This window comes from Kryptolebias marmoratus, linkage group LG2 (genome assembly GCF_001649575.2).
Source record: "Kryptolebias marmoratus isolate JLee-2015 linkage group LG2, ASM164957v2, whole genome shotgun sequence".
NCBI classification, from domain to species: domain Eukaryota; kingdom Metazoa; phylum Chordata; class Actinopteri; order Cyprinodontiformes; family Rivulidae; genus Kryptolebias; species Kryptolebias marmoratus.
This window is the reverse complement of record NC_051431.1, coordinates 14073751-14094881: the sequence shown is the minus strand read 5'-3', so window position 1 is coordinate 14094881 and position 21131 is coordinate 14073751. Positions and strand designations below refer to the sequence as shown.

The window sequence follows — 21131 nt, the reverse complement described above, 5'->3', positions numbered from 1 at the left end:
ACTGTATGTTCTACTTTCCTGTTGCTTTTACAGCAATATGTTTTGCCCAAGAATACAAATTACAAAGCCTGTCCGTCCAACACCGCAATACAATGATGAGAAACCCAGCATGAAATAAAAAAAAATATATATTTTACAGCTGCTGAAGTTTTAAAGACGTTGAAGAGTGTTCAGTGTTGCTATAAAAACACCCACACAATGACGTAGAAAGTACGTCATTGCACCCTAACGTACTGCAGTTCCTGCTCCGGTCAGCGGGGGCGCCGAAGAGCTTCGAGCTGCTCTCGACCGGCGCTCCGACAGGAAGAGGAAGAAAGATGCTGAAGGTGAGATGCCACGTTTAGCTTCAGGGTTGTAGCGTACAGCTTTGAAGCAAGATAAAAATAGAAAATTCTCACATTTTATTTTAAAACCAAAAGTAGTTTAAAACGGGGACATTAAAAATGAACTCTGCAGCACAGGTCGTTTATTTTGCTCATTTTAAACCGAAAAGGTTAACTTCGTGTTCAGGTAATGATGCGCAGAAAGCACGCGGTGCTCACGAGACTGAATACATTAGCTTTATATTTTAAGGTTTTTGGGGACTGTTTCTTCTGTAACAGAACACATAAGTTGTAAAGTAGATGAACAATCTGGTATAATACTAACATGCATTTCATTGCATCAGGAAGCCGAGTTTTATATTTGGTTTGTAGCATTGTTATTAATAATATTAATGAAATTATTGTGTGTCATTGATCTGTTATATTTGACAGGAAGATGGTGGGTAAAGGTGGGCCTGCTGCGATCATCAGAAGGAGCTGAAATCCTGAAAACATACAGAGGTGAGGAACAGGAACATCAGGAAACAGAAGAGCACGTTTTTAGTCTCAGGCCAGAAGCATTAAAATACTATACTATACTATAATAGATATGTTTGTTAGTTTTTACTTCTTATTAAATGACTGAACCAAAGCTACTATTAAGGCCCTTTCAACGATTTTTGAAATGAACCAGGACTGTGAAAGAACACCAATTCTCTGCTTCAGAGCATTAGTTGGAGTGAAATTGCAATCAGCTCAGAAGAACCCCGCCTGTCCCTTTGACTCTCTCCCTCCAGGTTTGAAAAAGCATGTTACTAATGGTTCCATGAGAGCCTACCTGAGGCTGGATGTTAGTAAATTGAAAGTTAATAAAAGCCAGAAGGGTTTGTTTAAAAAACAAAAACATGAAAAAGACACTGGGATAATGATAAAAAATGACAAGTAAAACAAAAAAGGATAATAATAAATTTACCTTAATTGGTTTAATCTTTTAGTTTACCTCCACCTCAAAGCAGTTTTTTTGTTCTCTGCAACTTGTCTTTTTCCTGCAAGTCTTAAAGGCTCCAACATACTCCATAAGAAGTCACAAAGTCGGTTTGCGGTCATGCGGTTGTAAGACATTAGTTTTCCCACACACTTTTCATCATCCACAAGACACTCGGATCAGAACTCTCTGGAAGCTCCTCCCTCCTCCTGCGGCATTAAAACGGGTTTCTTCCCGCCGGCTTCTCAGCTCTCCTGTCCTCGTTCAGATTTTTTGCTTCCCTCACCGCGACCAGACGTGTTTATTAAACCAACAGAGACGGTCACGGCCACGCAGAGCCTACTATGTCTCCACTCAATCAGCTTCTGACCAATCACACAACACTTGGCACAAACCCCGAAGACAAAGCCGCTACGTGAACAAAATGATGCAATTTTTCGACGAGCAACCACGCGACTGAGAGCCGACTTCGTGACTTCTCACGGAGTATGAAAACAGTTTAAGCTACAACAAAGGCTAAAATAAACCCACAAGCTTTGTTCAGCCGTCCTTCAAGTTAACATAACATGTCGGCGTTCGTATAAAAAAGCACCGGGCTGTCCGGTTCAGTGCAGAAACAGCAACAGAACTGTTCCTGAAAGACGGCTCGTTGAAACTCAGTGAGTATAAAGCTGCCTGGTAAATCAGTGTGCTGAGTGTTGGTCTGAGCTCGGTTTAATGTTTACGCTCTGTTTGAGGGTTAATGAGTGTATTTCAATGTTCTAGCTGAATTTTGACTAAAGGGTGTCACAGACATTTAGGACTTCAGGAAATCGCATCAACTTAAACTGCCTCCGTAATTTAACCCCGACTCCTGGTTTTCATCCAGCTGAATTTACCTCCAGGTGATCGGTTTGCATGTTTCTGAACGCATGGCTGAATTCTGTGTTACTTTGTGGTGTAGTAAACACAGTCAGACACCGTGCTAAAGGAATACATTCCCACGCTGACCCGACAAGAAGGGAGAGCGTTCCCGCGCCTCTTTCTTACGTCAGAGTGAATACAGTAACGCTCACAAACCAAAGCATGACTCTGTTATGTCGTTGTTGTTGTTTGAAATAAGTGTCTCGTGTCGTTACGTCAGGGGTTGTTTTGCTTCCCCCTCACGGTCTTTGTTGTGTTTGTTTTTTGTAGAGTTGTGCAGCATGTGTTTAAGGACTAATCCAGACCTAACCTGTGAGGAAAGGTTTTCCCCTCAGGATGGTACGTTTGTACTCTTTCTGTTAACACAGTAACACGCCACATGAATATATTTGAGCACTGTAAACGTGACCCCGAGGCATGGCCGAATTCTGTCCCAGCTGCTCCGTGCTGGCTCCAGTCAGACACCATGCGAAAGCCTCGACTCATTGCTGCCGAACGACCGGGCGAGTGCGTTTCTTCAGCTCCGCCCGACTCCGCGGGAATGAGGACAGTGATATGCTTGGCTAGCCTCAATGGGTTTGTAACGACTTTCCTTCTGTTTCCTAAACTCTGCAGGGCGGCCAGTTTTCATTTGTAAAAAAAAAAAAAAACCAGGACCACCGGAAATCATTTGACTCGTTCAGCTGTGGTAACGTTTCTGTTTTTCTTCTCTTATTGAAAATGTTATTTTCTCTCAAAGCTTCACGTTTCTCCTCGGTCAGACTCTTACACCAAACACTTTTTGTTTCCACACTCAGTTATCATAGCAAAGCTGATCTTTTTTTAATGTAGCGCCGGTGTAATGAAGCCATGAACTTATCATCCAACAGCAGGAGAAAAACACGCTCAGCAGGAACTTTCCTGACTTGTAGTGATTTATGTGAATATTTTCCACTTCAATAAATTTGCACTGTTGCTGAAATCATGCCTGTTTGTATTGAATTTCTACATTTGGTTTAAAGCTGACAGAGAGATGTGTAAAAAGTCTGGGGTTGTATTGATAGAAAGTTTAATAAATACATTCAAAGCATATAATATATACACTCCACCCTGCATGTAGGACTCTGTGGGTTTAAGTGTGCAGGTTCACTGATACTCTCATTATTTCCAAGTTTGGGAGCCAACATTTCAAGATTTAAAAACATGTTTTTGATAAAAGAATAAAATTGAAACAAAATCAACATTCTGAGTGACAGCTCAGCTCCTATGAAGTAGGATTCTGTGGAAACGTTGTGAACAATTAACATCTTACCTGTTGGAGATCGATCTTTGGACAGCCTCAGTTTAAAGAAATGGAGCTGGATTCTGACCAGACTGAATGGACCAAGACCAAAGAGGGCTGCAGGTATTTTTTATTTTGTTATTTGCAAATAACTACAATTCTGTGTAAAAAAAGCGTGTAATCCATCCATTTTCTTAACTAGTCTTTCCTTTCTGGGTCGCGGGGAGCTGGTTTATCTCCATCAGTCACTGTGTGAGAGGCAGAGGGATACCCTGGACAGGCTGCAGGTCCATCACAGGGACACATGGAGACAAACAACCATTCACACTCAAACCTAGGGACAATTCAGAATTACCAATGAACCTAACACACATGTTTTTGGTCTCTGTGAGGAAACCAGAGTACCTGAAGAACACCCACACAGGGAGAACAAGTAAAACCCCACACAAAAAGACCGGAAGGCGAACCTTTGACCTCCTTTCTGTGAGGCAACTGCTTTAACCACTGCTCCACCCCGATAAGCATGTAATACAAAATGTAAAACCATGTTTGCACAAACCACTATGATTTGCAAGCTACTTGTTAGCTCGTCATGTCTGGTTTGAATGAAACTATTTCTCCAAACTGAGGTCATTCAAAGAGCTATCTGCAACAGGGAAGATGTTAGTTTTTTATAAGGTTTCTACAAACCCCACTTCAACAAATCTAAATTAGAAGCTTTGAAACCTTATAGCTTAAGATAACCTGGCTACGTTCACTTTTTAAAAAAAAGCTTCTTGGAACAATAAAAAGCAAATAGTGGCGCCTCTTAGTGGCGTCAAAACTACAGTTCTTCAGCTGAATCTCGATGCTTTAATTTACCGGTTCTGAGGAGGGTCAGACAGAAGCGAATCCCAGTCCTCCAGGTTGGTTACCAGCTTTGTGGGCCCTGCTCCTCTGCCTCGGCGGCCAGCGACAGCAGGATGGCCTTCGGAGAGTTCTCAAAGAGCGCCGCTCTGTTCTGAGTTTGACCCTTCTTGACCCAGTGGCCGTAGATCCTGAAGGCGCAGGCGTCGATGAGCTTGCGGATGGGCTTGATGGCGTACGGGTCGCTCTTGATCACGTCCTTGGTGACAGGCTTGGCCCGCCTGTAGCTGCAGTAGATTCTCATTGTGGCGAGCACGGTCATACAGATGACCTTAAAGAAACCACAAGAGTCTGTTGTTTAAATCTGCATGGAAGACGATCTACTTTTTATTGATTAGTGACACGTTTCTTGAGTGAAAACGGGTTTTCTAGAGTCGATCACGTCTCACCTTGAACTTCCTGTATGGGCTGAACTGCCGCACTTCGTTCACCACGTACTGCGAGAAGAACGAGTGATTGAGAGCCTCTGTGGCTGAGAACCTCTGGATCGGATCCACCACCAGCATCCGGGAGATCTGGACAAACGGCGTGATGCTTACGCCTTAATCGGTCAGAGAAAGGTTGGCCTGTGAAGAAACTGAGCGTACCAGATCCTTGGCCGTGTCTGAGCGGTCCTCCCACTCCGGAGATGAGAAGTCGTACTTCCCTGATAGGATCATCCGCAGCATCAGCATCTGCTTTCGGTGCCAGAAAGGCGGCGAGCCTGCGAGCAGCGTGTACATGATCACTCCCGCGCTCCACCTGCAACCAGTCGGGACACCTGACGCGTTAAACACCTGTTTGAACATTTTTTTATTGTTACACTGAACAGAGTGGAGCTGGAGTGAGGTTTTAAGAGTGTAATGTAGATTTGGTGATAGGACTCTGGTACCGTCGTTGCTGAGACTCACACATCGACAGCGGTACCGTATCCTCTGTGACCTGCGTCCATGGAGCACTCGATGATCTCAGGAGCAAGATAACCAGGGGTCCCACACACCTCTGCATCACAAACACATTAAAACATCTGTAATTGTGTCCCAAGACTGAGTCTTACTCTTTAAATACTGTGACGCTGCCCAAGGCGAACCTCTTTTCTACTGAACATTATGAGCAACATAAGGAGGAAAGGGTTGCGGTCCTGATAACTAGAGATTAAAATCCAGACCAGGAATCGGGTTTCCTGATATTTATTGTTTGTTTCTACATGCCAGGAAAACAGAGCCTGAAGGAAATTAAACTCCTGGATGGATTTAAAGGTAACAAGAAGTCGTGTGGACGTTCCGGTTGTTTTCAAGCCGCTCATGCAGTCTGATCATCGTTGTCGGGAGGGGGCGGACCTGTTTGCCACTCGAGTGTAATCCCGGTGGAAGATGTCTGTGAAGGCATAATGGGCACGGCCCGCCCTTTTTGCCCCAACCCCCCCGTGGAAATGAGCTACACTCCACAGGTAAAATCTTGGGAACGACAGAAAGAGTCGTGGTTGGGAGACGAGCGACTCACCGTGTGAACGACTGGGGACAAAAGTTACCTCGAGACGCTACATTTTGATTCCCGAAGGAGCTAAATCCTCAAGTTTTAAGCATTTTGAAAATGGGATCAGTGCAGCTCTGCGTACAGTTCATACGGACCGACCGAACACCAGGAAACCCGACGTGCCAGCTTCTACTGCTAATGAGCCTAAGCCTTCCGAGAAGTCTATTTAAAAAGGCCAGTTCACTGCGAACATCTGCGACCGCAGCAAATGGGTCGGGGTGTCCTGTGCTCTTCACAGCATGGGATGGGGGGTGGGGGTCGTGTTTTGCAACCAGATCCAGATTCTCCACCGACCGCCAACAGTTGGTGTTCCGACACGCTCACTGTAGGCAGTAAAGATAGTAAGCTTACAGGAGGAGAGAGAGAGGACACTGAAATATCAGCAAGTCAACTTCCGGGCACCGATATGCTGGGGGAAGGGGATCAGATTTTTTTATTTTAAGCATCAAACAAATAGAAAATTGAGGTTAACGGTCTTTCAGGTTCGCTCACCTTTAAGCGTCTGTCCCGGCTGGATTTGCACGGCGAATCCAAAGTCTGTGAGTTTGATGTTCATGTTGTCGTCCAAAAGGATGTTTTCGGGCTTCAGGTCCCGGTGGACGATGCTCTGGGAGTGGAGGAACTCGACCACCTCCAGCAAGGCACGCATGATCTTTCTGAAACACCGAGGCTGAACTTTAAGGCCCTTCTCAGAGATGGAGCGCCGCTGCGATCGCTCACTCACCTGGTCTCCTTCTCCGTCAGAGTGACTTTCTCCGTGAGGTAGTCGAAAAGTTCGCCCTTCTTCATCCTGGTGGGGAGGGAAGAAAGAAAACATTTCAGCTCTGACGCGGTGCCGTCGGTCCGTTCGAGCAGATAAAAACGCGGCGCCGTACGGGACTTACAGGTCGAAGACCAAGAAGAAGAAGGCTTTGGACTCGTAGCAGTCTTTGAGCTGAACTGGAGGTGAGAATTCGCTTCAGCTAAGTCACGAAAGGCAGGAACAAAGTCCGAACAAAACAGGCCCGGCTTCGAGACAACGCGGCTTACTGATGTTTTCCTGGCCGCAGACTTTCTTTAGGATGTCGATCTCCTTCAGCGTGGCCTCCCTGACCTCCTCGATCTCCTGGGGGCTCATCTTGTCAGAGGGTGTGATGTCGATGACCTTCACGGCGTACTCCCGGGAGGTGCGCTTGTTGACGCAGCGGCGCACCACGCTGCTCACCCCTCTGGGGCAGGAAGAGAGCGAACAAAGTCGGCCACAATAAACGACTTCTGTCGAATAGATGTGGCGAAATGTGTCGGCCCAACTCTGAGAAGGATTTTGTTTTTGAGCCGTAAAAATCTAAGAACCGAAGGAAGCTGGTCCACTTTTTGATCTCAGCTCCGCTAGTTGTACGGACTGAGGTTGTTTAAGGAGCTATCTACAACAGGTGAGATATTGACTGTTCATAACACGGCCCACTCTGAAAGAAACTATCCTTTTAAGCCTCATCTATTAGTGGACAGGTGTTCCGCTTAACATTCTCAATAAAACTGTAGGTTTTCTGTTCAAGTGAGGGTAGTTGGGGATTTCCCAGTCTAGCTCGGTGAAACTAAACTTTCCAAGAACACAATGTTCTCGTTTCCAGGGACCCGATGACCTGCGTTGTGAGAAAGGCAGTGATGTTATGTAACAAATCAGCATTCCTGACTTCCCCCTCGGCATGGAGACGTTTTTGTTCACGGCACTCGGTGTGGAAGTGACAAATGCTGCTTCTACACTGAGGCTTACGTAACGCCTCTCTCTCTCTCTCTCTATCTCACTTGTGGAAAACCCTCCAAGTTGGCGGTCGCTCAAACGAAGGCCGAAAATGAGCTGCTTTTATCTTCTGCCAACTTTCACAAGCAAAACAAAGACTGTGCAGCACTGAGCACAAGATGCAAACCTGCCCTATCTGTCCTCAGTCCCAAGAAGACCACTCTCTTTAAGGATTTAGCTCAACTAGAACTCTTTATGTTCAGCTCATTTTGGTTCAGGTTTGGGACTTTTTTCCACGCTCTGTGTGTGTTTTGTTTTGAATAAACATACCTGCCCAGGATCTCCTTGGGGTCATATTTGTCGTAGAACTCCTTCGCTCCCACCCAGTCTGGGATCTCCTCCTCTTTGGTCATGATGCTGGCTCGCCACCAAAGATCCTCTCTTTAACAGCTCGCAACACGCTGCAGGGAGATAAAAACACAAACACATCTCAAACTACGCCTGACCAAATCAAAACTTCTGTTAGGCTACAACAGCGCAAAGATGACTTTATCTATATGATGCATTAAAAAAAAAACAGTGCATTAATGCTGCGGAAATATTAACAGTGATAGATGATAACCGTATCGTTGCAAAAACCTTGAAATTAAAAACAACAACCAACAAGGATGAGAAGGAATTCATGTGGAACGACAACATAACTCTAATGAACGTGTGAAGCAGGATGAAATGAAAGCTTGAGAGGTTGGGTTTTACGCCTCAGGGCTCTGAATGTTTCTCTTAAAAGGTCAGGAAGTCAAACTCAGTCCGTGTGAGAGGTATTCTGTCAAATCTGACAACCTGACCGACAGAAACGATCTACATCTTTATGAAAGTATCGTTTCAACTTCTGCATTTGGAGGCTATTCTGCTCAGATGAGTCTGTTCTGTACAAATTAAATTAACAGATCACGTGTGCAGGAACACTGGGTGTGTTCCTATTTTTAATGGACGGTCCTGAGTAACACGACTTTTCTGTCTTCTATTCTAAAGTGAGCACTTTAAGCGAATTTATTAACCTATCCAAAAGCCTAAAAATCTCCCTTATCGGTGGTTAACCATCTCCAAGCGTGCTTTTATAAATCGGTGAGCTCACATGTGAAGTGATTTCTCCCATCCACTAAAAACAACAAGACAGAAGGGAAACAAACCTGCAGACTCACTGTCTTTTCTTTCCTTTTCAGTATCTCGTTTTTCGCACAGACTCCATCGCAGGCTCCCCGCTCGCGAAGAGTCAAAGCCCACCAACCAATCGGGTCCTGTCAGACTCCGGTTCTGCTGCACGTTTCTGGGCTCTCTGGTGCCATGTTGTGAAAAGGGTGAGCTTTAATGTCAGCTGCCAAAAATAAACCAGGTGCTTCCGCAGCGGCCGAAGCCAGATCCACAAACCCACAGCCAGCAGCTCCTTCCATCCACTCGTTCATCCAGCCCAGGAGTGACGCGACAGCTGCTCCGCCAGCCCCTCTTTCCTTGTAGCTCTTAAAATTAAAAGAACTCCCAGATAAAAATAGAAACGCTCCAGCGCGCTCCGACCGGCGAAATAAATCACAGCGTCTTTATGATCCAAGTCTTTTATTCGTGTTCTCCTTACAGCCAAACATGAGCGTTATTGTGCCAAAAGATTTCTCGTTTTGAAAGTTGCGTTCAGAGGAAATTTAAATTAAAACATACTAATGAAAAGCACTGCTGAGATTACAACTGAGAAAACATGACACAGCAAAAATATATAAACAGTATTTATAAGACTATGATTACAACAACTTCGCAGCAGCGTTCTCATGAAAAAGAAACCAGAAGTCTGAAGATGGTCAGTTGTTAAAGCCCGTTTATTGACTGCCCCCCTGAAAATTACATCCTGCTAGTGTCTAGTGTGATCCTCACGCTGCGGGACTCTTCGTCTCAAGGCAGACCTGTTGGGGAGGAAGAAAAAAGTCAATAAGACTAACCTTGTTTAATCTTTACGTTATTATCGTCAAATGAGAAAGCAATTTAAAACAATCTGGCAGAGCAATAAAGGGAAAAATAACAGCTGCTTGTATGAAGTATTACAGAAAAGCACACTCTGCCTCCTTGTGGCTACATCGAGTACTGCAGCACGTTTCACCATAAAGAATCTTCATCACATTTTACAAATTGTTTCAAATCCTCTCCTGCAATCAAGGTGAGCATAAAAAAATCTTTTGAGCCATAGTTTTAAAAATTAACTAAGAAAACTACTCAGTTTCAGTCAAATGAGGAATAAAAGGCTATTTGTGAGAAGACTGTATGCAGATGTCAGAAACTTATTCAAAGACTACCCAAGTGTCTTACAGTGAGTCTTTTCTTCCAAAGTACAGTTTAGGAAACAAGATATCCTTCAAAATATTTTGCTAAGATTGATTTTGAGGTCACAGGCGAGAGGATGGAGGAGACATAATGAGATGAGCTTGTGGTGTTTGAAGCATCACCTCTTTGATAGCTCAAAAATACACTTATCAGACATAAACTAGGAATGCTTTAATTCTGTAATATTTTACAAAAATATATGGAAGCTCTGAACTACTTAGTGGTAAAACCAGAGACATTACTCTTTATACAAACAGTCGAATGCATGTTTTTATACTCACCATTAGCAAACCGGCACTGCTTGAGTACCTCGCTGAATCCCTCGCAGAGCTTCAGGTCGCTCTGGTTTTGGGCGCACTCGAGGAACTGCTTCATCTCATAGGAACAAGCCTGCTGTGGCTGCAGCTGCTGCTGCTGCTGCTGCTGGTACGGCTCCTGACAGACACACGGCATGAGATCAGAGACGCTTCGTTTATCGACTGGACATTTAAAGAGTCAGAAATCTCTAGAGACGGGAGCCGTTTCCACAACAGGTTCGTCTGTGTAAACGCCATGCACAAAAGGCCACATCTACTGTCAAGATATACTGAATGGGATCTGCTAAGTGACAACTGTGTTGTTACAGCGACCAGACTGGTGACCTGCCATGCGTTAAACGCACTAATGTCCTTTAAACGCTACCCCAGTATACACTTCGGCTCACCTGGTACGTGACGTCAGGCTTGGCCGGCTCCGAGCTTCCTCCACTGAAGGCTCCGGTCATGGCGTGGCCGAGGGTGTGCCCGACGGCGGAGCCCACTGCCACGCCGGCGGCCGTAGTCGCCATTTGGGCGAACATACCTGGCTGCCGGGGCGCCGCAGCCGGCGCCCCTACAGCGGACGCGGGGGCCTGCATCGGGACCGGGGCGCGGGATGACAGTGCTGCAGGTGGAGGCGGGGCCCGGCTGCAAAGAGTAAAATATCAGTAAATTAACTGGATTATTTGAGCCAATACTTTTTGCCTTTTCAGGTTAAGTTGTATTCTACTACTATAAATGTTGACAACAAATAAATTCAAGACAATGATAATACTTTATCATGCAAATATTTGGTCTAGGTCCATAATTTCAACTTATTTATTTAATATATAATGAGTCTAAAAGCTTGTACAGGAGGTACATTGAGTGGTTTACTAATTAGGTGATAGCTCAGTGTTAAAACAACATGGGAAACAATGTGCTAAGGTCACAGATCCCAGATTTTCACTCATCAAACACACAACAGAGCTGTTCAGTTTTCCTTTTTGTTTGTGTACACAACTACAGACCCCAAAGTTCACCCATTATTTGATAACAGCAGGATGAGGAAACAACAAATATCACTTTTTTTTTTTTTAGAGATGGACAATAAACCAGAGGTAGTGGCTGTCTGGACAGCAAAATAATAAATTACTGGAGAACTTTGTCACTTAGCCTGACTACATTAATGTTCAACTTTTATTACATTTTAACATATAACAGAGCAGAAACACACCTTTAACTTAGGTGCTGCTTAAGGCATTATAATGCATTTACAGGTGAGCATATTGGAGCTAGTTTTAACAGAACCTCACCTGTTTTTTTATGAATTTACTTTCATAACTTCTTGACGTATGACGCAAGTTTACCAATGACCTTCATCATTTCAGTCAACAACGTTGGCAACGACGCAACACCGCTAATAAAACGTCAGGAAATAAAATGCCCAGTTATTAAATGTCGTTATAAAAGTTATTAAAAGCACAGAATCGTGTTGATGTTTGACTTTCCTGTCAGTGTCTCTGTCTGACACGCCGTAACGTCACCCGGTCGTTAGCATGTTAGCTAGCTCACGCGACGAACTCGGACCAACTTTCAATAAACACGACAGAATTTTATTACCTGGCTGGAGGGGCCATCCTGGTTGTCCTGCTCCTGCTTCCTCTTGGCATTTTTATTTTTAAAATACCTAGGTATAATTAAGTGTACGCTGTATAAAACACCGCTGCAACGCTTAAGCCTCCGTGTCTGGCGCTCGCCGTTTTATTTCGACCTTAGGTTTATCCGGAACGTTCCATGTGTTACATCATTTATCCTCCGGCTAACTTCCGGTGCAACAAAGACAGTTGTGTAACTGACAACTGAAGGTTTATATTTTTACAACACAAACATAGGAGTCTTTCATTTACAGGCCAAAACACTCATTTGCATTTTGTTCGTTAAATTATATATGATATAAAAAATTTACACTTATCTTGTGCACAAGCTTTAAACCACTCCTAAATGTGGTATTTTTCTGGCCACATTAAGAAAATAATATAGTTAGCACAGCTCATAATTACAGCAACTTTGTTAAGGATTAATAAATATATGAATTCTAGTTTTATTGCATATTAATGAATCTTGAAATAATCCAATATTTACCTGCTATTGAAGGGATGTTTATCAAAGCTCAATTTGGCTAAACATTGAAAAGTTTTGCACTTTTTATATTTTTTATTCCCCAATATCTATTAATTTTTCCAATGCAATAAAATGTGTTAATGATTTTAGAAACTACATAAACAACAGTTTGTGGGGCAAAGAACTTAAAGTCTAACAACTCAATCAGAATTAATTTCTTCAGCCATTTGATGACATAAATTAATAAAAATCACTTGTGTTTTTATTCCAGTCTGAAGGAAGTTCATAAATAAATAATTTTTGCATCACACAAAATTAAAAAAGTTGTTGCACAAACTCACTATAAATCTTTTGCATACGTTTTATTTATGATCAAACCTAGCTTCAAACACCAAATCCATATTAAAAAAAAAATCTTGTTTTTATTCTCTGTTCTTTCACATGAACAAAACTTTACATAAAGATCTGGTCACACACCAGAATGTGACATTACAAGCTTTACAGTACTTTAGAAATGTACACATGGAGTATGTACATATAAGTACAAACTATACATAAATTTATAACCATAAATTATACCATATGCACCCTTCTACCATTTAATTTCACTTCAAAAATGTAATTAAAAAAGAATATCGTTTAGTTATCAAATTATTTAGTCAAGCCTAAAAAAAAAAGGAGGCAGGCTACTCCTTCCCTTTCTTCTTCCTGTGTCTCTGCTGGTGTCCACTTCCTCTTCCTCTTCCTCCTCCTCTGTGTCCTTGCGCTCTCCGCTCCTGCCACGACGGCATTGGAGGCTCAATCTCTCCTGGCCGTCCTCCTCTGTCCGGTACGCTCCCCATCAGCGCCTAGTAGGAGCAACAACAATCAGATGGAATTTTTAAAAAAGGGCCACCTTTGTTCATAAATAGATGCTGCAGGTTGTACCTTGTAGACCGGGGTGCTCTTTCCAGCTTTGATTGGCTCGATGAAGGACTGATCTTCTCTGGCAGCCAGCAGATGGGATAAAGACACTTGGAAGCCTCCGACAAAGGATTTGAGAGGAGGCACCGAGGCTAGGGCTGCTCTGCGCTCCTGCACATTAGAAAACATGACAAGGACGGTTTGATTCTAACGTGTTCGCAAATAACCTCTGTTCCAGGATAACACCCTCTTCCTTTAGAAGCAAGGGGATTAGAACTGTTTTAGAGTCTGAAAATATTTTAAAATCATCTAAAAAAAAAAAAAGGATTTCAACTCAATTGAACATATAAACTGACAAGTTGGGTAGATCCCCTGACCGATGCTATTAAAACACTAAATGAGGAAATATTTTCCAGATCTACGATGCTCTGTTACCCCAATAAACCTCCATCCAGTCGAAGCAGTTCAAGTCTGGGCATCTGAACACAAGTTTTTTTTATTCAATCAGTGTAATGTTGGGTTGTAACCACAAGATGGCGCTGCAACACGTTGCTATCCATAAGATGTTGACCTTAGTGACATGCCTTTCTCTAGGTGTGGCAGAGTAGTCATGAAGGCTAAGTGTTTTATGGTTTCCACTGATGCAGCCCTCCTCCAGCTCTGACATGGCTGGTGTTCTCATGTCTCTGATAAGAGCGAGTGACCGATAGAAACGCTTTCGCTCATCATTTTTAATTAGACATGTTCTGATGCTCAGAAATGTCTCAATCTCTTGGATTTCTGGTCAAAATTTCTTATATTAAACTGATAAAAATCAACAAACTGGGTCTTACTGTTTCTTTCATCTTCCTACCATGACAGAAATTACTGATAATTAAAAAAATTATAATTCATGTAACATAGATGACACAAGGAAATTAATCTAATGACAAATTGATTCTGTTTAAAGTGTTGTTAAAATGAGTTGGATGAGCTATACCTTTTGTTTTTCTCCCCACGCAAACGACTCGAGCGTGACCTGAAAGCGCTTGATCATCATCTGTCGCCGACAACCGTAGTCCTCTGACAGAATCCGGCTTATCTTAATCACCTCTGTCTGAAAGGCACAAAAGGAAAACGTTACGAACATTTACAACCGAAAGAGCGCCGACGTAATCTGAAGTGCGAACTCACCCACTGCTCGGAGTTAAGGCCGGTGGTGAGAAGAGGGCTCGCCATGTCTCTGCCTGGAAGACGATCCAGCCTCGACTTCACCTGAGGTAAATCAAAGTTTAAAAGCCTTCGCCGTTCTTTGGGACGGTTCGCACGCCATCGCTTTACGAGGCTCACCTCAGTCTGTACGTCTCCGAGCTGAGAAGAGGCATCCAAACCGAGAGCGCGCAGCAGTAATATCCACTCTGCCTGCATCTCCGCCTTCCTTCTGTCCGACTCTTCCATGTCGCCATGTCCGTAGTCCTGACAGAACTCACTGCTCGGATCCTCCACCCGCTGCTCCTTCACCGACTCCTCTCCTATCAGACTCTCCTCTGGATGCAAATCCTTGTGGCTGATTATGCGAGCTGCTAGCAACTCTGACACAAGGAACTCTGAGGGGGGTGTTGTGGCATGCTCACGATAAACGTGCAAACCCAAAATACTGAGTTAAAACAACAACAGCGTCCACGCCGACCCCACCTCTCACCCGTGATGTTGTTGAGCATGGACGGTTCCAGAACATCGGAGGTCCTGACAGCGAGTGGAGACGACGAGCTCGACAGCAAGTTTCGCAGCTCTTCCCCCAGCAACACCTCACCCGCGCCACCTGAGCCTAAATATGACAAACAAGAGATCTTTTTCTTAACATAAACATTTCAAATGAACTCGTGGAAGCTTTTGCAAGAATGAATGCAGCTGCAACACTTAACAACAGAAATCTTGTTACTACAGATATGTTTATTATTTGGTGACAGAAAAGAGAGAAAAAAATAGAAATTTAGCAATAAATAAATAAACAAAATTAAACAAATATTCAAACTGCGCAGGAGGAGGCTGTGGTCCGTCTCACCTTGAAGCTCGGGACACAGAGTCCTGAGCTCCGCAGCCAGCCAGGTGAGCAGCGGGCATGGGAGCTCATCACACCCGCACCGCGAGAGGCAGGAGGCGCCCGGGTACCTGGACAGGAAGTGGAGACACGGACACGACAGGTCAATTCACCCGGCCTCTGACCTCAATGACTCCTTTAACCTTTGACTCCCGGAGCCAGAACAGCAAGGCTAAAATCACAGCTAGTTTAGAAGAAGTTTTAAACGAGGCGCCATGACAAAAACAAGCAACGTATCGAGACGAGTCGCTACGCGGCAAAATACACACAAAAATAAGATAAATATTATTCACCCCAGAGCTTTAATGGCTGAAATAGTCCCCGCACTCCTCTCCGTCGACATCCTAAAGATAAATGATTAATTTACATCGGTATCTGTAACTCTGCTCAATCAGCGAGGAGATGTTCAGGCTTGTTTACAAAGTCCGCTTCCTGCCGTTTCCAGGTGGTGTTCGAGCACAGGTCGCCCCCTGCTGGTCGGAGGGCGCACAGCTCCGCAACAAAACAGGAACTTTTTACACTTATACTTATTTAAAAAAAAAAAAACTAAACTAAACTATATATATATATATATATATATATATATATATATATATATATATATATATACACCATCAGCACAATAACAAGTAAAACACCATTTCGATCAACGCCAAAATTAATGATGGGATTATTACTGTGAACACATTCTGAGCTGTAAAGATCAGTTTGTCTATACAGTATGAGATAAATAATGTACTTTAAAATTTTCCACTGACTACAAAAATAAATACATAAAACCCCACAGTTTATTACTCTATTTTATTTGTTCATGTAACTGAAAAAAAAAATTGTTTTAGGTTAACAAAACAGATGTATATAAAGTTAAGTACTGTGGTTTAAATTTAGGCTACTTTAAACGTATTGTACTGATATCACAAACTGGAGTTACGTCCAGTGTTGAAATGTGCATTTAAAATGCAAAAAACCTGTATTTCTATGTAATGTTTCTTATTAGTTGTTTACACTACTACATTTAACGTAAATTTAAAAGAATCATTGCCTTCAATTTGATTTCTATTAGCTTTTATAACAGCAGGTAATGTGGGGTTTTCAAAACAAATTTATAAATAACTTTTAAGATGACTACAGATAGTTTACAGCTGCTGAAATTAATTAATTAATTCATCTTACAATAACATATAGCCAATCCAATACTTTAATAAATGATGAGATATATAAGTTTTAGGAGTACTTGATATGTAAAGTTAAGTTTTTATTTTCTTACTTTCAGAAGTACTTTGCTGTGTTTTGTATCTACTTAAAAAAGAATCCATAACTTGTTTAAATAATCTGTGCAGCTCTGTTCGTGTGGGAGGATTTACGAAACAAAGTAGGATTAATTCAGATTTGATCAGAGATTGAGATCGGATTCGAATCTATACAGAAAAATCAAAACAGTGACATCTTATAGCTGAACATGAACTCTTAATGGTTTTATTTTTCCTAAAGAAAACAATAATTCATCATCAGCTCTGAACAGATTAACGCCATTTAACCTGAGTTTGTGCAACCTTCTCATCATCATGTGTTGCTGAAGCTGCTAAAGCATCATGTTGTTACTTGTGGGTGTCATATGCTGTTGTCAGATTTCAGATAATTTCCCCCTCTTTTCTTGCAGCTTCTTACATGATCATAAGTGGGACAGCGTCATTGAGGAGAGCTGTATCCTGACTCAGAGGAAGGTGTAATTTTTGCTGTAACAATCAGTGAAAGCAGCTCATATTTACACATATCGAAAGACCTGCACTTCGATGAGACACCCTTCTCCTTTCTTGCTCACGCGTGTGAGCTCAAGTGCTCTATTAGCTTCGCCTAAGTGTATTGTTGAGCTCCATAGGTCCTCGCAGCAGGTGACCTGTGGTGTCACACAATGGGGACAATGGCAGCAAGGCGTGCTGAGCTCTGACGTACAGTGCTTGTGGGTTTGCTGGTTTGTGCAGCCATATGTACAGAAGCTGTGGCCTCCCTGACTACAAAGCCTCGCCATGCGTCAGGATGCTTTGTCTCTCGTCCCCCAGACTCTGCCCCCTTCTTCACGAAACCTTGTGGAGGGCGACCCTTGACCTCTGGAGAGCGTCTAGACAAAGCAGGCAGACACTCCTCCTCTGCGGCAGTCAAAAACCGTCCACATCAGACCTGCTGATAAAAAGAGACATGATATTAGTGAAATTAGATACAATTTGTAGAGCTGTCAAAAAATCAAAGACAAAACTGACACCATGTGTTGACACCTCAGCGCACATCAAAGCAATTAGTTTGTCAAATAGTGTGTGAACAAGTGTGTTATTTCTCTCTGAAATATTTCAGAGTGACAATATAAAGCGGCACAAAATGGAAAATTATTCAAGTAAAATTATTTTAAGGAATGTAATCAGTTATTTTCCAACAGTGAATGTACACAGCTAAACTGATAATGAATGTAAACAAATTTTATATCTTTACTGTTTATTTATTCAGATATTTTTTTATTTTTGTTTGTTAAATCAGCAGAAAAGGTGTGCTGCCGGGGCTGCAGCGCCCCCTGGTGGTACCTGGTAAATACGGTAATAAAAATGTTAAATAATTTTAAAAAAAGGCAATAATGAAAGCAAAATAAATTAATATTTGTATATGCTGACAATATAACTGCTAGCAGCAGTACTCCTTTAGTGTAGGACTGTAAAAACAACACAGCTAGGCCAAATCTGCTCGTTAGCATTAGCATTGTAACACAACTAGCTTTGTAGGAAACTGGAGAAAGACTTTCAGGAATATTTATGACCTGTTTATTAATTTTTGCCACGTAAGAAGTAGTTAATCAAGAAGTTAATGGGATGAGTTTGTTTTTTATTATTAGTGTTACTCAGGACCATGTTATAATTTAATTTAATTACCACCATGTTAACAGCTTCCCCAGCAATGACTCATTTATTCAAACAATATCATACTTTAAGACTATTATTACAAATATAAAATGGTTGAACTTGAAAAATAATGTATTAAAGTAATTTCAGCTGCTCCTTGTGTAAAATAACCACTTATAATAAGAGATATAGGGAGCTCAGAAAAAACAATATTTGGAAATTAATATATGAACAAGAGAAATCACATTTTTTGCAGAAATGCAGAATAAATGCAGTGTGCTGAAGAAGCTGAAAATTAGTCATCAAACCTAAATGAGGCAGAACATTAGCTAAAAGGCTTGAAATGCTAGCTAAAAGTGTCAAAACACTAGCTAAAAGCTAAAGTTGCTAACCGGTAACTTAAAGTATCAAAAGGCTAGCTAAAAGCTAAAGTAGCAAATTGTTACCTAAAATCTAAAATTAACAAACGGTAGCTAAAAGTAGCAAAAAGCTAGCTAAAAGGTAAAATTATCAACAGGCTAGCTAGAAGCCAAATGTTGCAAAATGCTAGCTAAAATCTAAAAGTAACTAAAGGCTAACTAAGAGCTAACAAAAGACTAAAAGCTAAAAGTCGGAAAAGGCTAGCTAGAAGCTAAAAAAATCCTAAGGAGACAAAAAAGAGCAAATATGCTGAAGCAGCCTTGAAGAAGAACAATGAAATAATTGAAAAGATGTGTTTTTTATTTGTAAATAAAGTGAAATATTATAAAATAGTATAAAAGTCACCAAAAACAAACAAACAAAGGTCATAGCACCCACGAGCTGAATGTTTTGATTTATGAATGGAGAAAATAGCAGCACTTAGACTGCAAAAAATAAAAAAATAAAAGGGAGAAATTTTGGACGCATCTGATGGTAAAGGTGAACCTGCTGTGGATGTTTACTATACCTCCTGCTGATCCACTCTGATGGCAAACAATCCGCCAGAAACTAGAGAAGTCGTGTTTTACCGCATGTCGCGGCCGTTTCAGTGGCATATTTCCGCCGTGACGCACAGCGCCGAACCCCGGATGAGGACAGGTGCGAGGCTGCAGGTCGTCGCTCAGGTGACCGAAGTCAACGCCCACTTGGAGACAAAACAATTGGGAGACACAGAGAGAGAGAGTATCGACTCTCATCCTCACTCTGACTCTCTCTCTCAGGTGCCGCGCCGTGGATGGGCGCGCGTGAATGGCACGGTGTCAGCGCGTCCGTGCGCCCTCGTCCTGAGACAGAAAACAAGCGGCAGTGAGCAGGTGTGTGGGGGGGGCGATCGGAACATGGATCGGCTGGACGAGTGGGGCTTCAAGTCCGCCAAGATGGACCTGCGGGAGGACTTCTACTTCGGCTACGGCGCGGAGGAAGTGACAGGTTTCCAGGAGGCCCCCGAGCTCCTGGCCGCTCTGAAACAAAAGGAGGAAGAGGTGCTTCTGGCCGCGCAGCTGGGGAACGCGTTGCTCCTGGAAAACCGTCAGCTGAAGGAGCAGAGCGAAAAGATCCACGAGCAGTACGCAGACAGGCTGGAGGTAAGAGAAAGCCGAGCCGTTTTCACAAAACAGAGAAAATCTCTCTATTAGCGAGCAAGCTTTGGAGAAAAAAAAAACCCGAAAAAAAACCAAAACATGCTGCGTAAAAAGTTAGTGTTAAACTGGGCGGGTAATGAAAAGACTTCCAACAGGATGTCAGACTGAGAGCTTGTTCTTTGAGATTAAAAACCTTCTGGGTAATGTATAAAACCATTTGTGTTAAAAACAATCAGCTGTTAGTTTCTTTTATTAAAAATCCACTTTTTTTATGAAAACAGAAGCATTTTATGAAGAATATCTGCAACCAGTCGACTGAAAGGGGCTTTTCCCCCCCTCCACATTTGAGAAGGGAGACCATAGAAACAGTTAATACTATTTTGCTGTTTAGTATGGTGGTTCCCAAAGTGAGGGTCGGGACCCCATTACAGGCCCCCTAAAGATCAAGTTTGCGGTCTGGAGATGATTGATCACTAACAGCATTTTTTTTAACCTTATAGATGTTAAGATGGGTTAAAATTTGTTACAAGCCAATAAAAAGAGTTGTCCCCATGTGCTCCCAAAGATAGTCAGGGTTCCAAACTTCTGCTGTTTTCTGTGGCGGCTGCGGGGAAACCTTTTGATTTAACGCGCCTCATTGTTCCTTCGCTGTTTATAAGATTACTGCAGCTTGTAGTTTCGGTGACCGGAGCAGCATTTTAAAATTTTTATCCAGCTGAAACGTCTTGCTCGTAGGCCGCCGACTTGCTGTAACCGCACCGCCTTTCCTGGGGATGATCCTCTGACGTCAGCCAGCGCTCAGAGGAGAGACGGGATTGTTTGCATGGCCTCGCGCCCGAGCTGCTGCGGCCGGCTGAATGGCAACCTTCTGTGCTTCTGTTGTAAAACTCTCGTTCGGACAGTCGCCGCCGAGCCGAATCGAATCTCATCGGCTCGGAGGGGTCACTCTGTGTGACGACTAGGATATGCAGCTGGGGATCTGTTCCTGATCCGTGTTCGGTGCAGATTTGAGCCACTTGTCACAATTATCCACACGGTGTTAGGAAATCATTCAGCTGTGACCGTATTGTTGAATACTGATGAACCCACACAACGCTCACAACCAGGGGTGGAAATTAAAAATTTTGACCAACAGCCATAGTGGCTTTTTTTACCAGCCACTCAAATATTTTACCAGCCACTATTTTTTGTTGTGACAAAAAGTAATTTCATATGATGATGATGATGGAGGTGGGTGGAAGCAGTTGTGGTGCCCGACAAGCTGAACAACACCTCTTTCTGGACACTGCATGGAAATAACTAGATTTTTCTTATTTTATTTTTTTTTATTTTAAGCCATTAAAAGATGCATATCTGTACATAAAAAA

The 21131-nt window shown here is 42.7% G+C and overlaps 4 protein-coding genes, 2 long non-coding RNA genes and 1 other non-coding gene across 10 annotated transcripts in view; 3 read left to right on the top strand and 4 right to left on the bottom strand.

Annotated features, from left to right (window-relative positions):
* Nucleotides 1-225: 225 nt before the first annotated feature.
* Nucleotides 226-3154, top strand: LOC119617996. Of its 2 annotated transcripts, none has more exons than XR_005234523.1 (2): nucleotides 226-326; nucleotides 756-3154. It is a non-coding gene; the product is annotated as an uncharacterized LOC119617996 (long non-coding RNA). The 2 variants fall into 2 exon arrangements; XR_005234522.1 differs by lacking the exon at nucleotides 226-326 and adding an exon at nucleotides 341-510.
* Nucleotides 2197-2334, top strand: LOC112451237. The gene has a single exon (XR_003040021.1). It is a non-coding gene; the product is annotated as a small nucleolar RNA SNORA15 (small nucleolar RNA).
* A 689-nt stretch (nucleotides 3155-3843) lies between the features above and the next one.
* Nucleotides 3844-9058, bottom strand: phkg1a (phosphorylase kinase, gamma 1a (muscle)). 2 transcript variants are annotated; one of them, XM_017433345.3, is made up of 10 exons: nucleotides 8783-9058; nucleotides 7923-8053; nucleotides 6902-7080; nucleotides 6757-6811; nucleotides 6597-6662; nucleotides 6365-6528; nucleotides 5248-5338; nucleotides 4945-5098; nucleotides 4747-4872; nucleotides 3844-4628 (listed from the first exon to the last, which is right to left on the bottom strand). In XM_017433345.3, the coding sequence occupies exons 2-10, from the start codon at nucleotides 8003-8005 to the stop codon at nucleotides 4362-4364; spliced, it is 1185 nt and encodes a 394-aa protein (XP_017288834.1). In that variant the 5' UTR covers nucleotides 8006-8053; nucleotides 8783-9058; the 3' UTR covers nucleotides 3844-4361. The 2 variants fall into 2 exon arrangements, with proteins under 2 accessions (XP_017288834.1, XP_017288835.1); XM_017433346.3 differs by having other exon boundaries at nucleotides 8795-9058.
* A 128-nt stretch (nucleotides 9059-9186) lies between these two features.
* On the bottom strand, nucleotides 9187-12031 carry chchd2 (coiled-coil-helix-coiled-coil-helix domain containing 2). Its single transcript, XM_017433359.3, has 4 exons — nucleotides 11855-12031; nucleotides 10660-10900; nucleotides 10238-10391; nucleotides 9187-9541 (listed from the first exon to the last, which is right to left on the bottom strand). The coding sequence occupies exons 1-4, from the start codon at nucleotides 11902-11904 to the stop codon at nucleotides 9531-9533; spliced, it is 456 nt and encodes a 151-aa protein (XP_017288848.1). The 5' UTR covers nucleotides 11905-12031; the 3' UTR covers nucleotides 9187-9530.
* Nucleotides 12032-12700: 669 nt separating this feature from the next.
* im:7138535 (uncharacterized protein LOC797998 homolog) lies at nucleotides 12701-15789 on the bottom strand. 2 transcript variants are annotated; one of them, XM_017433357.3, is made up of 8 exons: nucleotides 15632-15789; nucleotides 15303-15409; nucleotides 14940-15065; nucleotides 14588-14844; nucleotides 14432-14512; nucleotides 14238-14354; nucleotides 13283-13429; nucleotides 12701-13203 (listed from the first exon to the last, which is right to left on the bottom strand). In XM_017433357.3, exons 1-8 carry the CDS (start codon nucleotides 15679-15681, stop codon nucleotides 13042-13044), a joined length of 1047 nt encoding a protein of 348 aa, XP_017288846.1. In that variant the 5' UTR covers nucleotides 15682-15789; the 3' UTR covers nucleotides 12701-13041. The 2 variants fall into 2 exon arrangements, with proteins under 2 accessions (XP_017288846.1, XP_017288847.1); XM_017433358.3 differs by having other exon boundaries at nucleotides 14933-15065; nucleotides 15632-15773.
* A 999-nt stretch (nucleotides 15790-16788) lies between these two features.
* LOC112451236 lies at nucleotides 16789-19374 on the bottom strand. The gene is made up of 2 exons (XR_003040020.2): nucleotides 19152-19374; nucleotides 16789-17519 (listed from the first exon to the last, which is right to left on the bottom strand). It is a non-coding gene; the product is annotated as an uncharacterized LOC112451236 (long non-coding RNA).
* Nucleotides 19375-19487: 113 nt separating this feature from the next.
* Nucleotides 19488-21131, top strand: part of si:ch211-235m3.5 (BICD family-like cargo adapter 1) — a 17607-nt gene continuing 15963 nt past the window's right edge. Inside the window, exon 1 of the mRNA XM_017433348.3 lies at nucleotides 19488-19767. Coding sequence (XP_017288837.3) covers nucleotides 19522-19767 — 246 coding nt within the window. The 5' untranslated portion in view covers nucleotides 19488-19521. The remainder of the gene's footprint in view (nucleotides 19768-21131) is intronic.

Bases quoted from the DNA above. Each gene is read 5' to 3' on its own strand.
- phkg1a (XM_017433345.3), bottom strand. From the start codon at position 8,005: ATGACCAAAGAGGAGGAGATCCCAGACTGGGTGGGAGCGAAGGAGTTC. The intron at 5,339-6,364 runs GTGAGCGAACCT...TTTGTGATGCAG, and splicing joins GCCGGGACAGACGCTTAAAG to AGGTGTGTGGGACCCCTGGT. The intron at 4,629-4,746 runs GTGAGACGTGAT...GGTTTCTTTAAG, and splicing joins GCCCATACAGGAAGTTCAAG to GTCATCTGTATGACCGTGCT.
- chchd2 (XM_017433359.3), bottom strand. From the start codon at position 11,904: ATGCCAAGAGGAAGCAGGAGCAGGACAACCAGGATGGCCCCTCCAGCC. The intron at 10,901-11,854 runs GTAATAAAATTC...TACTCTTTGCAG, and splicing joins AGGATGGCCCCTCCAGCCAG to CCGGGCCCCGCCTCCACCTG. The intron at 10,392-10,659 runs GTGAGCCGAAGT...TGTGTCTGTCAG, and splicing joins AGCCTGACGTCACGTACCAG to GAGCCGTACCAGCAGCAGCA.
- im:7138535 (XM_017433357.3), bottom strand. From the start codon at position 15,681: ATGTCGACGGAGAGGAGTGCGGGGACTATTTCAGCCATTAAAGCTCTG. The intron at 15,066-15,302 runs GTGAGACGGACC...TGTCATATTTAG, and splicing joins TCTGTGTCCCGAGCTTCAAG to GCTCAGGTGGCGCGGGTGAG. The intron at 13,430-14,237 runs GTATAGCTCATC...TCTAATGTGCAG, and splicing joins CGTGGGGAGAAAAACAAAAG to GAGCGCAGAGCAGCCCTAGC.